At 39.7% G+C, this 21,602-nt stretch overlaps 1 protein-coding gene across 2 annotated transcripts in view; it reads right to left on the minus strand.

Moving 5' to 3' along the window:
* Positions 1-21,602, minus strand: part of rnf220a (ring finger protein 220a) — a gene marked incomplete at its 5' end in the record, with an annotated part of 170,342 nt that overhangs the window by 14,233 nt on the left and 134,507 nt on the right. For both annotated transcript variants that reach the window (XM_079820325.1, XM_079820326.1), the window contains 4 exons: positions 11,914-12,013; positions 13,980-14,035; positions 14,133-14,219; positions 15,009-15,105. In XM_079820325.1, the coding sequence (XP_079676451.1) occupies positions 11,914-12,013; positions 13,980-14,035; positions 14,133-14,219; positions 15,009-15,105 (340 nt within the window). The remainder of the gene's footprint in view (positions 1-11,913; positions 12,014-13,979; positions 14,036-14,132; positions 14,220-15,008; positions 15,106-21,602) is intronic.

A 21,602-nucleotide genomic window follows, 5' to 3' on the forward strand; every position in this document is an offset into this window, starting at 1 on the left:
ATGGTGATCCGCTCATTTTCCAGCCAGATGGAGCACTGATCTACAGTATTGATTTAACGTTGCGCCAGCGTTCTCCTAGGCACAATCCCCCCGATTAGTGCCTGCCGTTCCACTGCCTTTTCCAATAGCTTCATTTATTACATGCCTGTGTGACTCCACAATGAGTACAAGCTCAGCACACACACACATACTGGGACATCGGCCTCTCGGTAATCAGGTAGTATTAGAATGTAAATCAAGGAAGAGCCATTAAAACGGAAAGGACCATTTATGGACTCGGTATCTCCTAAAGGAAGAACAATGACAGAGTGACTGAAGAATCATGGGCACCTTGAGAAGTAAAGCTTAAAGGGGAACTATTAGGCAAAATTCACATGTATATTGTGTTTGAACATTGCAGTGTGTGTACACAACCACCCTATTGCTGTAAAAATCCATCCACTCTATTTATTTTCCCCTTAAATCTGAAACGGTGTCTCAAAATGAGCTCCATGTGATGTCACATTGGAACAAGCCCCGCCCACAACTGGCACAGAATCAGCCTCATTAGCCTAGCTCCTCCCCTGAGTGTACACAGTCCATCACGTTTATCTCCTCGCCAGAGCTTTTAAAGGAACACGCCACTATTTTTCATTTTCCAACTCCCCTAGCGTTAAATAGTTGAGTTTTACCGTTTTCGAACCCATTCAGCCGATCTGCGGGTCTGGCGGTAGCACTTTTAGCATAGCTTAGCATAGATCATTGAATCTGATTAGACCGTTAGCATCTCGCTCAAAAATGACCAAAGAGTTTCGATATTTTCCTATTTAAAACTTGACTCTTCTGTTGTTGCATCGTGTACTAAGACTGGCGGAAAATGAAAAGTAACAAATTTATTATTAATAAAGCTACTTAAGTTATTTTATCAAGAGCACTGTGATTTTGTTTTTCTTTTATTGTTTGATTCATATTAACTGCATATACGGTCCCTTTAATACACAGATCTAACACACATTCGATATCTTACCCTGCGGTTTCACATTCACAGACATAACCGACTGTGTTTATGTGAACTTGGTGTGTTTTTAACCTTCTGTGTATTTGACAGTTTAAGCAAAATAAGACTCTAAAGAAAAATTAGTTTAACACTGACGGGACGAACCGTCTGACAGGCAGCTTTCTGTGCGCGTGCTTTGGATGCGTGTGCTCAGTAAACCATATATTAAACTGATATGGATTTAAAATGCATAGAGATGATAATAAAAAAAACAAACTGATGTTTAGGCAGAGTATCCATAGCCTGGCTCCACCCTCCTTCTTACTTCTGCTCAATTTCCATTTTCCTTCAGTGCGTCGTCTGGGTTTGGGGTATATTCGCTGGTTTTCTCTGGCCAAATTTTAACCGGTCCAATCAGCGAACAGAGGGAGTGTCTGAGAACGATGACGTTGATGTCGTGCGCTAGTTTGAGTTGTAGTTCAGTAATGGCGGCGGAGAAAGATGCGAGCAAAGCCATTTGGTCCGTCGTGGCACCGCTACCGAATATCCAGAAGTTATAGCCGGAGCAAGAACAATATTTGCTGGGTTTTGTTGGTGGCCATGATGTTGGCCGTCATGGCCGTCCTCCCCATGGGGTTCAGGAAATGTTTGCTTTTCCAGCTCGCTCTATTAGTGGTGAAGGACTTGGTTAAGGCGAACGTATGAAATACGTCACAACCAAACTTTAGCGATTGGTTATGGCAGATAACCTGGCAGTTAAACTTCAACAGAGTACCCGCCTTCAAGGAAGTTAAAGTCGGCGTGAAACGGAAGTTGAGATCGTCCTTTTCTCATTATTGTGACGCATATCCGAGTTAAATGGCTTCTGAAATTAGAAAAAATGTAGGGCGGGGCTTGATTTCGTCCTTCGGAATTCATTGGATCGTTGGAAGTTGCTAACAAAATGGAGGCAGATTTGAATGCCAGTTTGCACTCAGTTGTGGAGAAAAACTCGACCCATCTCTTCTTTTCTCTCTAATATTTTCTACATGTTACTGAGCATATTTTCTCAATTTTCGCTGGTATATGCTACAGATTCAACTAATTTGATGCCTCTTATGGCTTTATTTCTGTAAAACTTTTTTCTCAGCTCTTCCTATATAAGGGCAAGCTGTAACGACAAGCTGATCGCCCGACTATATTGAGTACGTGTTACATAAAAAAGCTTTTATTTCTCATACATTTCTCTCTTTTTGACTCAAATCCTTCCTGAAGAAGGTATTGTGTATACTAAAAAAAAATGCACCTAACCACCATATTTCGCCCTCGCGTCATAGCACATGACGTCATGAAGTCGTTTCAAGGGGGGAAGGAAGGTTAACGTATTTAATTAAATATTATATGGGTAAATTCTTTTTTTTTTAATTAATGAAGTGCACAGATAAATCAGTTATAGTAAACACTACAATATTAAGTATAAAGATACGAATTGTAACATTTTATTTCATGCCGACTTTAACGCTTGTCAATGGAGAGAGGCCAGATTCATCGTACTAATGACATGTACGAGAGTCAGGTAGGACCAGGCTAGATTATCCAATGCGCAAGCTATAAATGCACAGGACGATTCTGGATAGGGGGCGGGAAGCAGCACAGAATGTTTTTGTTTCTACTCAAAAATGGGCATTTACAACATGGTGTAATAAATGATCTGTGGGGTATTTTGAGCGGAAAATTCAGACACACATTCTAGGGACACCTGAGACTTATATTACATCTTGTAAAAAAGGTGCATAATAGATCCCCCTTTAAAATCAGCCAGCCAGGAATCAAACATCCTATTTATTTTAAAGCCGAGATGACAGAAGTAGCGATTTTTTTATATGCATTGTGACATACTTCCCAGTTAAGCAGATTAACACAAAAAGAGAAAATGTGGAGAGGGGAGTGTTCAATTCATCGGTTGTTGATTGGATGAAGGCAAAGGTTGCAGTCGTTTGCAAGAGAGAAGCAGTGTTTAGGCAGACTAAATGACTGGAGGAGTCCGGCGTACACCACCAGAGAAGAAGTCAGTCGGAAGATTGAATTACAAGATCAAAACAAATGTCAAAAAGATGAAACATGCTCAGATGAATCGGTCACAATAAGATCAATAACATGCATTTGGAAAATAGATTTTCATTAAGGAAGATGCTAACAAAACTCTTCCCAAGGTCACCCTAAACCTCACCTAGATGTCTCTCAAAAAGCCCCAACAATACGACGACCTTGACTAAGGAGAGCAAGCTGTCCGGATGGTCAATTCCCTGCAGCCTACAATCAGCACAGGGGCTATAAAGTTTTAAAATCTCTTCTTATTAGTGGCCAGCTTGTAAAAAAGCATTTAGTCTTGATTAGCGTGCATGCTTATAAAGCAGACAGGAGAGTAGCTGTACCATGCTCCATGTCTGCTGTTTTTCTTTAACAGCTTCATAAATCGCTGCGGTTCACTTGCCCGTATGCCGTCACCAGCCCAACAAAAAAATACAACTTTTACCCCAAGTAATGCCCGACCCGCTCCAGCATGAATATTCATTGTGTGGTGCTTTATAGAAAACCACATTCTAAAAGTTATTTAATTCCCTCGGGTAATAAAAGAAGGTCTTTATATGGATGGAGAGATGGTTTGGCGGAGAGCGAGCCGGGTTGTGTTTTAATACGAAAGCAGGTGTAAAACCTGGAGAGGGGTGGCGGGGCGAGTTCAGAACAGAAAACCATCACGGTCCGGTTGAGTGTGTGTGTGAGGGGGTTTCAAAGACATTAAACACAGGCTGAATAATGCCAATGACGTCATCTAGGGAAGGAATAATGTCATTTCAATTAGGAATTTAAGTTACTAAGGAAACCACAATGAGCACTGACATCCAAACTAATAATGTCCTACCTACAGCTGTGGTCTATAATGGCACACCCATTATATTAAAAATCAATGTGGATGTTAAAACCAATGATGGACGAGCGAGCCTAATGCTTTATACAGGCATCACTCTCTGTTAAGTTATATTTTTCATTTGTAAAGCAACAAACGCACAAGTTTAAACAAGAAGAAGCCTTTGCTGCTGTCTCGCACTGCCATTATGGCCCGCCTCTGAGTGTGAGGCTATTTCTCATTTCATTATCCTGCCCCTTGACCATCCGTCTCCATCAGAGCCGAGCCTAACTGTAGAAGGCGGTCTAATCTATAGGTCTACATGGCCTGACAAGAGAACACATGAGTTACAAGTACAGACAGATACAGAGAGATCTTTAAAAAGTCACTTGGCTGACAAACAATCAATCCTATAGAAAGGGTCGGTGTATACTTTAAATCAAGAGGCTGATTGAGAAGGAAACAAAACTTATATTTAACTAATTTGTTTAAATATTATGACAAATTAATATTACAAATACACACACAGACAGACAGACACACACACATATACACAACCCTCTACAATGCGAGTAAAACACTCGCATATGCGAGTAAATCGTCACTCTGGGCGTTTAAATAATATCTATCACTAGCCATTGGCTAATAAATTCTCAGATTTTACTCGCCAGTGTGTGTGTTAGATGCTAAGAATAAGTTTAGCATAAATATAATTTTACTCACTGAACAACAAGTTTCGCTCTCGTCAAGCGATCTATACGATTTCAAATCAGCTCATCTGACGTACAGTAAACTCTAGTGTGAAGAACTCTGTCGCTTTGTTGAGCGCGTTTCTCTCTCACACACACACACACACACACACACACACACACACACACACACACACACACACACACACACACACACACACACACACACACACACACACACACACGCACGTGCGCGCATGCATAGCACTCAAAATCGACGTGCTACATGTTAACAATATTCTTTGTTGTATTTTCCTGTCAAAATAACAGAGTTCATTTGAATTTATTCAGCTTTTAAGAACAAGCAGAAGATATGCTGTTTTTTCCAGTAGTGGGCGGAACTAATGCACATACGGCAATCTCATTGGCTGGCGCTCATCTTTTTCTGTCCCTGATTTGATTTCAGCAAATCAGTTTGAGCGAATGCTGTCAATGTGATTAATATTCATGAACCCAGCAGCTCATCAATCCTTAGTGCGTTGTATATTGTTATTAGTAGTAGAATTTGTATTATTATTATTATTATCTTTTAATAATAATATAATTACTATTATCAATTTTTTTTAACAGAAACACCAAGAATATCTTAAGCACCACCACCAGTCCAAAGTTCAGTTAAATGATATGCATTTATACATGGTTACCAACAGTTTTAGTTCTAATAACTGACGTTTTATCATTAAATAGTGCTTGATTATCATAATATCATAACATAGTCTAATGCTTGATTGACTGATGTTAAGCGTGTACGTTCAGATATTTGAAAAGCTGTGCCATTTTACAAAGATATTGATACATTTAATAAATAAGTATAATATAATAAAGTATATATCAGTCTGGCAACTCAAAACATTTTTACTAGCCAATGCCGATTCTATTGCCAAGGTGTGCAAAGAGGGTTGACACATACACATACACACACACACACATATACACAAGTCATACTTCAGTCGGGTATATTTGTGGCAATAGCCAACAATATATTGTATGGGTCAAAATGATCCATTTTTCTTTTATGCCAAAAATCATTAGGATATTAAGATCATGTTCCATGAAGATTTTGTCCCACTGTAAATATATCAAAAATGTATTATTAGTAGTAATATGCATTGCTAAGGACTTCATTTGGACAACTTTAAAGGAGATCTTCTCAATATTTACCTTTTTTTGTACCCTCAGATTCCAGTCGGTCAAATATTGTCCTATCATAACAAACCATACATCAATGGAAAGCTTATTTATATGATGTATGAATCTCAATTTTTTTTTTAATTGCCCCTTATGAGTGGTTTTGTGGTCCAGGGTCACATATAAAATTGTTGTTTTAGTGTTTCTTAATACTCAAATGCGTTTCTTGTTTGGAGACATGGCTGCTACTGTAGAAAAGCAGCTAAAGGGAAAAGGGTTTGAAAAACAAAATAACTAAATCATCACTAATGAATTTGTAAAAATTCGATTATTGTGGAGGTACACAGAAATCTGCTACGTTGCTTCAAGTTGAGCATGAAATGTTGCTGTGATTACATGGGTGGCATAGGAGCCCTCATTTATCATGTGAGGAATGAGCGGGGATAGAGGCGACCCCTGTACCCAGAGATCATTACCCATCTGGGCACAGGAGAGCTCGGAGAATTCATCAGCCTTACAAAGACACACACGTGTACAATTTACACAACTCGCCACCACACAGTAACACACTCTTACTCCAACACACACACTGAATGAATCACTGTAACTAAAGGGGACAAGTCTCATTTTCATTGCAGATTGAAATGCATGTGTTTTACAAACAGTGGGGCTTGTGATTGTTTTCAGGCTGGAAGTGGAATGAAATGATTCAGCTGCTTATGCAGCCTCTTTAAAGCTTGCTCGCATTAAGACCCCTCACTTCAGGAAATTGGAAATGAAACAATGGCACAGCCATTCCCGTAAGTTTGCATGACGAATTCATCCATGACGAAAAAAAGACCAATATATCAAGATAAACCTCAAAAGCTACAACAACTGCTATTTGTTTCAGCCAGGAAAGAGTTAATACACCTCCCTCCTCCTTCTCATGACCCCTCAGGATTTGATTAATGATATCATCATTGAGATTTATCTCCCTGGCCCCTTTCATAAGACAATATCACGTAACATCCTGTGATACCTGATCAAATCAGCAGAAGGAGAAAGGTGCTCTTCGGAAGAGAGGGCTCTACTGTCTGGGAGAGATGGATAGATTCAGACGGAGGGCCGAGAAGGACGGGCACAGACTGGGAGAAATATTGCGGGCGATATTAAATAAACGAGTGTGTGTCACGTCTGGAGCTAAGCGCTAAGCTAATAAAACGGGTGGCGGGCGGGTTGCGCTCATTGCTCGCTCTTTTCTATGACATCAAACAGCTGCTGTGATTCATACCCCGGCCGGCTAAAACACTTAATGCTTCCCGATACAATGCTACGGCTAGTCTAAAGGGCTCTGCGCTATATGCGGAGGGAGGGCGAAGCAGAGAAAGTCTCCACGGAGGAAAGCAATGAATCAATCTAAGCTGTCACGCTCCTGCAACTCCACTTAGGAATCCCGTTCTGTCCATTTTCATCCTCCTACTCACACACCCACGCTTGGACAGAGGCACGGCGTTCATAACATCATTCACTAGCATTCATTTCCACACACTCAGTCAAACCTATCAAGCAACAGTGTGCAAAGTCACGCCTTTAACTGTGGGTCGTGGAAAACGCGGCTAACAAACGCAATTTCAATCGCAGACTGGAGCTGACAAACAAGCTTGTGCTGGAGCCATTCGAGGATGAACACTTGACTAGAGTTGGGTGAGAGGAGCGTGCTCACGACGTGCTGACGAGAAAAATCAATTGCATGGGGTCTGCTGTGCTTATTCACCAGTTATCCGCCCCTGATATTTAATATGGGCCCAGTGATGGCCGCCCGCACAAGATTGATTCAGCTACACTAGAAGCATCTCCCTAGAGAAGAGGGCTCAGAGGAGAGAACAGACAGATAGAGAATGATTTTGGGGGTGGGGTGCATTAAGGAAATGTTTAGGAATGTTTTAATTTTTAATAAATAAATAAAAACGGAGTGAAAAAAAGTCTTGATTGCAATTTTAATTATAATAAAAATACCATAAAAGCTATTAAATTAAAGTTTACAAAATGTATATAATGAGTGAGTACATCATGAATCCATTTTCCAAACCGTGTTTTTATCTAATCCTGAATCACTTATAATAAGTGTTTATATTCGGACTATTTAAGTCCGGTTCGGGACAGAACCGCTGTGGAGTAGCACAGCACCTGCGAGACTCGCCATAGACATAAACATAATTCAATTCAAATTTATTTGTATAGCGCTTTTCACGATACATATCGTTTCAAAGCAGCTTCACAGAAAATGCATCTACATTACAATTTAAAGCTACACTGTGTAACTTTTTTAGTTTATTCTTAGCTAAAAACACCTAAAAATATATGTGCTCATTAATGTATATTTACTTCTTTCAAGTAATAAAGTATTCTCGTAAGTTTATAATATGCCATTGAAAATACATACGGGTAATGGGTTCGAATGCGGGTCGCCATGTTGCCCCTCCATCTTGAAAGTACATTAGCCAAAGAGGGACATACCCGTGAATTCAAGCTTCGCCTTTGGCGTTTTAACACTCGATGGCACCGTGTCGAAAGTGGACGAGGTCGAACTGGAAGCCATGTTAATCTTGGACTAAATCGGCCACCGTAGGAGTTAAAACGAAATCGGAATAGAGAGGAAGAGAAACTAATATTCACTGGATGGTCATATACCTTTTCCAGGGTATATACAGAACTTCTTAAGTTGAATTTAATACCTTTTACTACCTTTTTTAATACCTTAAAAATATTTTTTAATACCAGCGCGACTTCAAGCTGCAACTATAGTAGCGTAAATGAAATATCTTTCCAAATGGAATAACATATTGCATCACAATGTAAAGAGGTCATTATAACTTAACATCAACTGCCCACAGAGATGAGAATAGAAATAAAGACAGAAGAGGAAGGAAACATCTTCATAGTTCGTGCAGTGTCCAGAGGGAAACGAGAGCAATTTTCACGGCGCAATATAGATTTTTTTTCTTTTTCATTTTAAATCACGAAGGCGAGTCAGTGGATATCTGTGTAAGTGCTCTGTGAAAAGCGTCATTGATGTACATTTATAACATGTTTTTGAAGGGCTAGTCCATGTCAGAAATGCGCTGTTTTCCGCCAATTGGCAACCTGTGGTGTCCAAATACTATTGGGTAAATTGGCAACGTGCGTTATCACACACACCAAAACAAAAACAGACATTAAGACACAGAACGCACATTTCAAAGCAGAATAACTGGCTGTAGCGTTGTTTTTCGTAGAAATTAATATGAACTCAGCATGTTTCCTAAATCTGCAAATATTATGGTATTTTTATGCTTTAGTAAAGTCAAAAACTTACATAGCAGGGTATCTGCAGGTTTCACCAAGTCAAATTTAAGACTTTTTTGAGACCTTTATGAATGAAATTTAAGACCTATAAAGGAAATGCAGTCACAAATTTACTTGCAAAGTAAATTAATTTATTCAAATTGAACTAATCGATAAACTTGCACTTCCTCATAGCTCAATCCCATCAGGATTGCGTAACTTTTTTTTGTGGTGATTTTTGAGATCAAAATGACAGATTTTGAGGTGGTAATTTCCAGAAATTATCATTTGCATTTTTTTTCATAATTAGGACACCACATTCACCATATTATCTATCATGTTAAATGCACAATAGCTACACATGACAATAATAAAAAAACTAAATACATAAATCTTGTTTATTTTGGTTAAAAAATAATGCAGGATCTCAAAAAAAAAAAATGCATGTTGATTTTTCATTATATTTAGTAATCGCAGAAACACGAAAAACCGGAGGACTATTAGCTGAAGAAGAAAATCTGTTTTATGCATCTGTGGTACAATCTGAAAGAGACACTAAAGCTGATTGGCTGCAATGTAAGCTGCATATTGGTCTCATTTGTAGTCGTATTACAGCGAATTATATTTGGACTATTTGAAGTGCTGCAGGATTTCAATGAGCATTAGAGGTAACATTACATGGACTTAGGAAAATTAAGACCTGTTTAAAATTATTTAAGACCTAGAACAGAATACTTCAGCGAATTTAAGGCTTTTTAAGGCCTAAAATTTTGATTTTGAAATTCTAGACTTTTTAAGACCCCGTGGAAACCCTGCATAGGGCACCTTTAAATGCAACAATACAAACTTAAAATTGTCAATGCCCTGGACAACCCTGCATAGTGGGATTAAACAGGGATAGAGACAGGACATGGGTCATGTGGACTGACAGCTGTGCTATTGGGTAGGCAGAGTGAGGTACGTCTGTGGCTAGTGTGCTGACCCTGGATCAGCTCGAGACAGCAGAGGGAGATCGAGCCAGGAGAGAGGACAGGCGCTCCACCACTGGGGCAATAAGCTCCTCTTCTACCAGGAGATGCGCTCTGACCCCAATTACCCATTCAGTGGGGCTGGGCCCTCACGAGCAAGTGGGAGGAGAGTTTAGCGGGAGCACTTGTCTGGGAATATGGATGAGGACGCAGAGATGAGGGAATTACAGGGGCCGGCCTTTCACCCACTCAGGTTATTCAAATTTATCTTTATGTAGGCTGCCTGCTAAACTCCCTCCATCTTCACTTTCAGTGGAGTGCAGGGATTCATTTGGCTTTCTCTGTGTTCCACTGTTGCTTGAGTGTACACTTAATTTAAGAATTTGACTTGAATTGCGGCACATTTAATAAGTTTAGGAAAACATCTCCCGTCATAAATATCTGGAAATCACTTTAAGGGAGCAAATATCATAAACAATAGGGCTGGGTAAAAAAAATATATAGATTTCTCGATTTTAATTGATTCTCACTTTTACAAAACAATATCGATTCTTAAATCCCAAGAATCGATTAGTCTATTTTTTTTTACCAAATTCAAAAACATATTGTTTTTGGCGCTGTGGCGTGAGATCGCTCAGCTCAGGAGAACCAGCCACGCGGAGCAAACATGAACGCATCTTCTCTTCCGCTTTAATACCAGTAACAGCGCGAAATAAACACGAATGAGCTTCTGAAAGTGTGTTAAAAGATACAGGACAACTTACCGAAATCCGTATCTTGTCACACAAGTCGCTCAATCAGTGTTTCAACCGCAGAAAGGCGTCAGTAAAACGGCTTACAAGTAAACAATGTCACGTAACGTCAGTTACCTCAGAAAAACCATATCCATAAACTCGTTAGTCAACTAGAAAAATTAACTCTAGAGAGGAGCATTTTGCTAATTATATGCACCATTACATAGGATATTCATTGTCAATGTTCTTCAATATTTAATAAATCTGGCAAGTTTTTATTACAGCCACCCTTTAAATGTTTATATTAAATAAAAAAAACTAATTGGAGTAGAATTATGATTATGTAATTGTAAAGTTAATATTATAACTTTATTATATATATATATATATATATATATATATATATATATATATAAAAGCAATTTAGTGTAATTTAAGTGTTTGTATACAAATCAGTTAATTTTTACCTTCAATATTAGTAGGCTAATGTAGTACCAACTGACTCCCATAGTTTACAACATTAGTTCAGAAATAACTTTTCCTTGAGAAAATAGATTTTCCATGTATTATACATGAAACATATCCAAAATAATCGATATTGAATTGAAAAGAATCGAAAGCTTGTGAATCGAAATCGAATTGTGAAATTTGTGTCAATACCCAGCCCTAATAAATATGCTGATTTAAGTAAGAGCTTTTAGAAGACTGGTGACAATATTGCTTCAGAAGAACATACATTTACACCACAAACAAACAAAAATATCTGACTTTTATAAGTGGCTTTTTTACTTGTGCAAAGATTGAGCGTTTAATGTCGAAACCTGTATATAAATAAAGCATCTGAGAGATGTTACCACCAATCTCTCTTTATCTGACTTCACTTCTTGCAATAAGAGATAAATATTGCACAATTCCTGTAAATCTGTAGTATGGAAATGGCTGAAGGGATATTAGCATTCCCAGGCTGTGCAGCGAGTCAGGCCCAGACAAGGCTCAGCTGCCTGGGATCAATACTCTGGGCCACTCCCTGTGATCAAGCATGCTCCAGAGAGATGAGCACACTAAATGCATCATTTATGATCTTGCAGTCCCTACACAAACTAATCTCACCCCAATACACCAGCAAACACACTGCCACTGCGGACAGGTGTGTGTTTGTACTCACTTCTCGATCTCACTGTTTTTACAGGTCCTCGGTGTGGAGGATGAAGATGAAGAACTGGGCTCCTGTTTGCTGCTCTCACCATTACTGGTCGACGGCATTTCTGCCAAAAAAAAAAAATAGACAAACAGAGCATACATAATGAATGAGGGCAACATTTCACAAGGTTCGCACACCTTGGTTAACTTCAAATTCAAGGACTTTCCAGGTCTAATACCCTCAAATTCAAGGACGTCAAGTGGGGACACATTTCATTGTTACTTTTGCATTGATTTTATTTAGGCCTGTCAAAAGATTAATCGCGATTAATCGCATCCGAAATAAAAGTTTGTGTTTACATAATATATGTGTGTGTACTCTGTTAATTATTATTTATATACAAATACACACACAAGCATATATATTTAAGAAAAAAATATTTTTATATATAAAACATTTATATATATTATAGATTATATAAATGTATATACATGCAAATATTTCTTAAATATATACATGAATATGTGTGTATTTATATATAAATAATAATGAACAGAGTACACACACATATATTATGTAAACACAAACTTTTATTTCGGATGCGATTAATCGCGATTCATCTTTTGACAGCCCTAGTTTTATTAAAAAGAGCTCAGGCTCATGTAACCAGAAGTTTGAAGATATATCAATATGCTTTTGAGTTTTTCTTGCCTTTACATTATCTTAACAAGCAAAGCAGTTCAACATTGCATTAAATATTTGGGCAACAGATTATCACAAATGTTTTATGTTTATTGAGCACAATATACAGTCATTGACTGAACATAAATGTGGCGAAACACTTAAATGTGTGTAACTAACGTAAATCAAGCAAGCTAGTATGATCGGCCACAAAGTGTTGGTAAAATAACACATTAGGAGACCGGAAGGGAATAATATGGATTTTTTTCCAGGAAACTTCTTGCACAAAATACATTCAAGCACTTTCAAGGACCTGTATCTGTGTGTGTTTATTTTCAAAAACTTTCCAGGGCCTTGATTTTTTTTTTTCAGATTCAAACTTTCAAGGATTTCAAGGACCCCTGGGAACCCTGATTTCATTCTATAACAACCCAACTCAAATATACAGACTCAAAATGGTTCCTTTTCATTGAATTACTAGTTTAAGTTTAACATTTATAGCGACTGAAGCAATTCAACCTTCGCCGCGAGTTTGATTGACAGGCGATCTGACCAATCACATCGCTGAATCTGCCATTTTGTCCGACAAAGCAGTCAGGAGAGTTAGATTAACGTCGGTGGACTTGAACTTGGAAAACGGTGTTTACTGACGTCTTTCCGCGGTGGAAACAACATTTCTTTTAGTGTTCATTGATGTTTATTTCATGCTTATCAATGAACTAGAAGGAAGAGATGATCGGTTCACGGGCAGCTTTAACTGAGGCGCTACAGCGATCACCACGCATTAAAGAGCCACAAAACGCTAAATGTTGTTTACATTTCTTAAAGTGGAGACTTTGTTTCATATCAAAAGTAACTTGCTCTGTCCTGTCTGTCGGCGTGTTGTCAGTGTCATCTTTGCTCCGAGATGTATTTTCTCTACGTGAGAACGTGCGTGTGTGTGTGTGTGAGAGCACCATGGCTTGTCGGACATAGCAACAGTAACTAAAGGGGGCGGGTCTTTAAAAACGGTCAATTTCAAGTGGATTAAATATTTTAGAGCACAACTAGAAAAATGCGTATTTTTACCGTTATGTCTGTAATATTTTTTAAATGTTTTTGAAAGCAGTTTCTTATGCTCATTTATTTGCTTTTTATTTATTGCTTATGCTCAATATTATCAAAAATAGTAATTTTCTAAAATCATTACAATTTATTTGTAGCCGATTTAAAATGTTAAATCTGATTTATAAAAAAATATATACATCTTAAAAAGTCTCTCACATATATACATGAGAGATTTTTTAAGATCGTAATAATTTCCTTGACTTTTCCAAACCTGAAAACGCCAATTTTCAAATTGTCTAATATTTTCAGGCAATAAAACTGTGGATAAAAAGAAAATTACACCATAAAAAAGGCCTACTCACCATCGCTGGCCCATTTGGAGAATTCGGGTGTTATTCTATTGGACGGCACGCCACCACTACAGAAACAGAAATTTAGAATAAGGGCCAAGCTTATAGTTATTATATGTCATTTTAAAGTCTGTGATGAAATCATCTCAGTGAAGGCCAGCTTACTTCAAAACGGCTCCACGCAGTGCCTCGCGTTCTTTGGCCTCTCCCTGGTCCTCTCCAGAGCAAGGAATGATGTCTGCTTCAGTGTACCTGAAACCTTGAGTTAAGGAACAAATGCATCTCATTTCAGTTACAGTTTCTGTGCACAGAAAGGAACACTCTTTACTTGTTTTCTGTGTAATCCAGTCACAGTTTGAAGAAAAGTTTTAGTTTTTCATGAGACTTCCTAATTTTTTCCATATATTAAGGAGTGGAAATGTCTAATAAGTCAAATAAGTGCTCCTATGCCACCACCTACTGGTTATAGTGAGTTTTTTCTTCCCATAAAGTGGCCAGCACCTTTACACTTCTAGTTTTAAAAATCATCACACTAAAAATATTAAAATTGGATAATATTTAGAGCTTTGAAGTGCTGGAAAAAGTGTGAAACACTTTGAATTTCACTCTCAAAAGGCTGTACGAACCCTAAGATGAATAATGTAAAAAAAACACATTTGATAATTTCTTCCTCAATACCATGGGGTGTCACTACATTAAATCCATGGTGAGTGTTTATGATTTGTGGACTGAAACCCCTGAATGTTTCAAATGTTTCTCCTGGTCTCCGCATCAGCTCTGTTTGCTCTGATATCTGTGGTTTATAACAGAGAATTCTGCTTCCCACTAGATCTCGCAGTAGCGATGTTATTAATACTGAGGAGAATTCAAGCCCTTTCTCACTGGATCTCCAGCACTGTTTAGTAACGGTGTCGCGTGATCAAGATCTTTCATGTATGAGCTTGTGCTGCGATGTCTATTATTGCATTTCAGTTACTGTTTCTGTGCACACTACTGCACCACTGAAGAGCAAGACGTCTCCTGGTGAATGAACAAGGATACTGGGCTTTGCCGTACTCCAGTGTGTCATCTCCATCTACATCCAGGTCTGCATCGCTGTCATGGCTCTCCTTCGTGCTACACATGGCAAAGCCTGTTCCTAAGAGAGGGAGCAGAGGAATAATAGTACTCAGTTTAAATTCTGTCACATACAATAATATTCATTATGTTACAATACATTTATAGCCTGGATGCCAGCCGAACTTAGCCACGCCCACAACATTTTAACTCGGGCAGTTCGGTCTGGACTTGATCCGTAGAGAAGTAATTATGGCAAACAGAAACTGTTCGGACCAATGAAATCATCAGGGCGGGCTTTAGACGATGATGGACAGATGATAAACAGTAACGTAATCATCCACGTCATCAAAGCCGCTTGGGTTGAATTTGTTCTAATCCTAAACGGAGAACTTGTTTGTATATGCGTTCACCTTTACTATTTCTCTCAGAAATGATGATCGTGTTGGTACGTACTTTGTGGATGCTTAAATTATTTTTTTACAACACCGGCAAAGATCGTTTACACAAATCTTTTTCTTCTAACATTAATTATTCCAACATGCGTGCAGACAGGGTTGCCAAGTTTTTACAACAAAACCCGCCCAATTGCTAACGTTCCTCAAAACTAGCCCAATAGCTTTCCAGGGGGGTTCTCCGGGGAAAAAAGGCATTTGGGGGGTAAAATATGTGTTATTTTGGCAGGGCTGCCTGCTAAAATTCGCATTCCTGGGTCTGTATATCACATAAATAAGGTCACTTCAACCAGCAGACTTGGCAACACAGTGCAGTCGAGTTCTGTTGATATTTGACAACTAATGTTATGCGTCGCTCCGTTGCTCTGATTGGTTGTAGGTCTATCCAATTGAGGTCTTTCCTGGTTCGGTTGAAACACGCCCCATAATCACAGCCCAATGGAGCAGATCAGACTCAAATTCTGACTAGAATTGAGTATGACAATGTCAGGCTAATACATTTACTGTCACTAGCAACCATCTCCAACTGTAACTGACCCCCATCCAGGGCCGTTTTGTCATGCCGGAGAAACACCAATTAAGAAGGCCTGTTCTAGCTGTGAGCAGGACCAGATTACTGCAGACAAGCCTGGTTCTTTGGGCCCAGATGGAGGCATCAGAGGCAGCCTGAATGGGAGTTGTGTCAGGTGCCTGTCAGGGTGTGGGTCCTGAGCACTGGGGCATGCAGTCTGAGTGGCACTTCTATAAATCCAGTGATGAGCGCACAGACAAACTCCTGCTGCCGGCTGACTGGGTCCTTCAGTTCTGGTTAGGGAGAGTTTGGATCCGCAGCGGCCTGAAGGGTGGGAGCAGCCTGCAGAGACCCAGAGTCTGATTGAACCCAGAAAGGCTGGAGCTGGCCAGGCCCCCCTCAGGGGCTGATGGAAGGATGTCAGGGCACCGCTGGAGAACAGGGGTTTGTCACGGATGAAGAGCTAAGGTAGGAAATGGAAGTGGAGAACGGTGCTTCCTCTCGTGTGACTACTGCACAGAGTGGAGTGGATAACTACAACCTTGAGGGAGAGTGTAAGACACTGAGGAAGAAGACGAGGACTGAAAGTGGATGTGGCGGCCGTGATCTGTCTCTCCTCCTCTCCGTAAAGGGATCCAAAAGAGGCAGAGTAGGGATAAAATGCATCACAAACGCTTGCCCCTTTTTACAATGTGCCGATGGTTTTTAGTGATCAAATAAAAGGGACCTTTTAAGTTTTATTTGGTCCCTGTGACTGCACAGGCATATGCGAACAATAGCTGAGCTACATAAATCCAAACTGCTCGCACATCAGGGTTCAACTGTCCGTGCCATTTGAACATTACATGTAACGTACATGTACATAACGGTCAAAAATAACTTTAAACATTTCTGTCTATTCGTTTACACTTGCACTTGTGCACTTGTGAGACTGTCTGTCTATTGATTACACACTAACAATTAAAGCAGCATAAAAAAAGGAGGAAACATTGTAAATGTACTACTAAACATGCTACCATTAAACATTTTTGGGTCAGTAAGATTTTTAAATGTTTTGGAAGCCCCTTATGCGCACCAAGGCTGCATTTATATGATCAGAAATACTGTAAAAACAGTAATATTTTGTCACGTATTGTTACTTTCGGCAGCCATTCTCACATGACCCTTGAGAAATCATTCTAATATACTGATTTGGTGCCAAAGAAACATTTCTTATTATCAATATTAAAAACAGTTGTGCTGCTAAAAAATTTTTTTGGGTGGAAACCATGATACATTTTCTTTGGATTATTTGATAAATAGAAAGATCAAAATAACAGCATTTGAAATAAAAATCTTTACTGTCACTTTTGATCAATTGAACGCATCTTTACTGAATAAAAGCATTCATTTCTCTTTTTTTTTTTTTATCATACTGACCCCAACCTTTTAAACAGTAGTGTAGCTTGGTGCATTTTTAGTATTATTGTATTTAGGTATGGGTAAGCTTTATTAATTGTGGTACTGAAAAAGGAAAAGTGTGCAGTCGCATTAAAACATGAACTGTGTATCCGGTGATCGGCACACCTCATTCTAGCATGGAAATAGTTTCAGTGGTCTATAGATAACCTTCTGACTCCTCTGGCACATCTGAAGCTGGGTAAAGTGCACAGTCAGCCAAAAATAAAAGACCATAATCTGTAAATGATGGTGAACGCTTCATTAACATACTGTCATCAAGCTGCAACAACAGCCATACAATAAACATTGTTATGACCACTAATGGTAGGCAGGCCATAAGCAGTCAAAAGAGGGAAAGAAAGAAAAAAAAATCACTGTTAATTCAATCAATTGATCAGGCTAAGGATCCTGGCTAATGCTAGAACCAGGGCAGGAAGGATGTCATGTAGCATTGATTCAGCACTGACAGGAAGAATGTCCACTTTAGTGCCGACACTGATGAAACCCAGCCAGACTGAAAAAAGCAAGGCACACCTACTCAGGCAAATACAACTTTAAAACAGCCACCTGAATGGTGTATAACTACCCCAGCAGTGTTGTAAGTGTGTCTGACTGTGAAAGCTGGGGCTACAGTTAAGCGGTCTTGGCAGGCAATCTAATCTGTGCCGAAAAGGTCAGTGCCACTCTAACTGCCTCTCAGTCAAATTATGCACACCATCGCACCGCCTCTTTGCCCAGCAGCGCCTGGGACGTAAGCTTACTCCTCTTCTTCTTCTTCACGGCATGCTCTGGATGCAGGGCTCCAGACTAACATTTGAGAGCAGTGGCACTAAGTTCTACAGATGGTGGCGCTGGAGGAAAATGTATCATAAGGTTGATTTAATCATAAAAATACTATTGTTTTGTTAACAAGTGCAGTTACTAATAATAGTACATGTTTGTTTAGTGGAAATTTAACGGTGAAGCGCTGAGCTTGAATTGTTATGCAGAAATATTTTTAATTTTATTAACAACAGTAATGTGCAAAAACCTCATTTCTATAAGGAAAATTGTAATATTCTACTCTTATTAAATGTACTATTTTTCTTCTACAGTATCATACTGAACTAAAAGGAACACTCTTTACTTGTTTTCTGTGTAATCCAGTCACAATTTGAAGAAAAGTTTTAGTTTTTCATGAGACTTTGTGACTTTTTTTGGAGTGGAGTGGAAGTGGAAATGTCTAATAAGTCAAATAAGTGCTCCTATGCCACCACCTACTGGTTATAGTGGTTTTTTTAGCACCTTTACACTTTTAATTTTAAAAATCATCACACTAAAAATAATATTAAAATTGGATAATATTTAGAGCTTTGAAGTGCTGGAAAAAGTGTGAAACACTTGAAAAGTGCTTGAATTTCACTCTCAAAAGTTTGTACGAACCCTGAGATGAATAATGTAAAAAAAAAAACACACATTTGACCATTTCTTCCTCAATACCATGGGGTGTTACATTAAATCCATGGTGAATGTTTTTGATTTGTGGACTGAAACCCCTGAATGTTTCAAATGTTTATCCTGGTCTCCGCATCAGCTCTGTTTGCTCTGATATCTGTGGTTTATAACAGAGAATTCTGCTTCCCACTAGGTCTCGCAGTAGCGATGTTATTAATACTGAGGAGAATTCAAGCCCTTTCTCACTGGATCTCCAGCACTGTTTAGTAACGGTGTCGCGTGATCGAGATCGTCCATGTATGAGCTCGCGTTGCGATGTCTATTATTGCTCCTATTATTGAAAAAAGGCCACAAAATGCAACTATTTAGTCGCGGTCTGGAGCCCTGGGATGACTAAGAAAACTCCACTGTCTCCCTCACAATGTTTCTTGTATTACTCTGCAATACTTTGCATGACAATAATGTCCATTTGCATTCAAAGAAGACCCTGTATCCCTTTAAATGTTAAGCCCTCATATGCATAAAACACATTTTGCCTTGTTGGGTCACATTTTGCAAGCTGATTTCCATATGCCATGATTGTTAAGTGCTAATCTACATATGTCACTTGAGACAGGCGTCTCATGTCGTGGCTAAGAAAGGGGACGCAGAGATCCCAGAGAAACATGGCCTATCCTCCACCTCGTTGCCATGACATCTATCAGCATTTCACAGTATGTGTCGCAGGTCAGAGTTCATCCAATCAGGATGGCATTTACCATGTATGCCTGCTGGGGAGGGGGCTCAAAGTAGCCATCTCAAGGTTCTTTACAAAGACGAGAGACGGGCCTCTGTTCTTCTTTCCAGACTGCACCAAATCTCTTCCATCTCTGCCTGTGACTGCCATCTCTATCTCTTCATCAGCACAACAGCCCTGCTAAGCCACGGACACAGGAGGCCTTACGGGCCTCCACCACAAACTGATCCTCTTCGATTTCTCTCTTCCTCTTGGTCTCCCTTTTCCCTTATCATGCTCTTTTTGTTCGGTTTAAAGCGTTTCCTCTCTGCTTTTTTCCTGGGTCCTCAAAGCGAGAGAGGGGCTGGTGCTTCAGAGACGATAGCCCTCTTATCCCATTGAAGACCCCTTTCAAGCCAACCCCCCTTCCCGTCCTTCTAGCTCCCCCTGGGCTGGAGGGATTCTGCAATGCAGGCCGATTGAATGCTTGAGGACTTCAGCTGAGCTTTCAAGGCAAAATCCACCTTCTGAGTATCCTGGTGGGAGCTTTCAAGTCGTCCCTGGGCCACCGAGTCACTTCTCACCAGGTCCTCCCTCTATCGCCATTACACCAGTCCCTGTGCTGAAGATAAAGGGCTGGAGAGCTTCTGTACAGAAACATGGCTCTGTTCACATGCAGAATTGATCTGGGCCACCGTCTGTCTAGCCAGGCGTCAGAGGAGAAACTCCGTTTCTTTTCTTAATCCACACAGCTTTGCAATCTGTTCTCTGCTTGGGATCGAACAGCCTTTCCATTTAAGGGTGCAGAAGTTTACAAAAGACCACTGAGGGAGGAAACCAACTCCTTTCCTAAATATGAAACGTACAGTGAGACGCACTTCCTCTAAAGCCCACAAACTTAGCCGAAGAAATAAACCCCTTTCAAAATATCTGATCCAACATCGAGAAAAGATCTAAGATGAAAATCTAAAAGTATGGAGGAATGACTGACACTTCCTCCCGAGTGTAAAAATAATCTGAGGAGTTAAATTATTTATGAACCAACTAGAATTCCCTGGAAAGTCTTTCAATGAGTGTGGCAGCACATCTAAAAGGGTCTTAGGGAGCGTGTGTGTATGTGATAGGGAACGTCCCAGGTGAGCAGAGTTAGGTTGGGAGCTATAATTGCATTCCTGCAGCGGGGGAAGCCCAGGGGTCAGTGGCCCATTTTTCTCACACACATCTCTGTACTGGGTGAGTCGGGTCAATTGCACAGCTAAATGTGTTTTCCTTTGACTCCGTAAAGGCCGAGAAGGGCCTGCCAGAACTCACCTTGTCTGAACTACAGCAGCCTAGCCTATAAATGAACACACTTGAACAGGGTGGTCTTGGGGTACATCGAGAATTAAATGTACGTACCCTAATTACACAGCTTAAAGGTTGTAGTGATCTTTGACAGCTATTTTGACAACCTTGTGTGTATACACACACATCGATCAGGCATAACATTATGACAGGTGAAGTGAATAACAGATTATCTCTTTATCACGGCACCTGTTAGTGGGTGGGATATATTAGGCAGCAAGTGAACCCTCAAAGTTGATGTGTTAGAAGCAGGAAAAATGGGCAAGCGTAAGGATTTGAGCGAGTTTGACAAGGGCCAGATTGTGACGGCTAGACGATTGGATCAGAGCATCTCCAAAACTGCAGCTCTTGTGGGCTGTTCCCGGTCTGCAGTGGTCAGTCTCTATCAAAAGTGCTTTAAGGAAGGAACAGTGGAGAACCGGTGACAGGGTCATGGGCGGCCGAGGCTCATTGATGCACATGTGGAACGATCAAACAGACGAGCTACTGGTGCTCAAATTGCTCAAGAAATTAATGCTGGTTCTGATAGAAAGGTGTCAGAACACACAGTGCAACGCAGTTTTTTGCGTATGGGGCGGCATAGCATATATTAGTAAGGTGGTCATAATGTTATGCATGATCGGTGTATATATATATATATATTAGGGCTGTCAAAAGATTAATCGCGATTAATCGCATCC

This window comes from Gobio gobio (assembly GCF_949357685.1).
Source record: "Gobio gobio genome assembly, chromosome: 6".
Lineage (NCBI taxonomy): Eukaryota > Metazoa > Chordata > Actinopteri > Cypriniformes > Gobionidae > Gobio > Gobio gobio.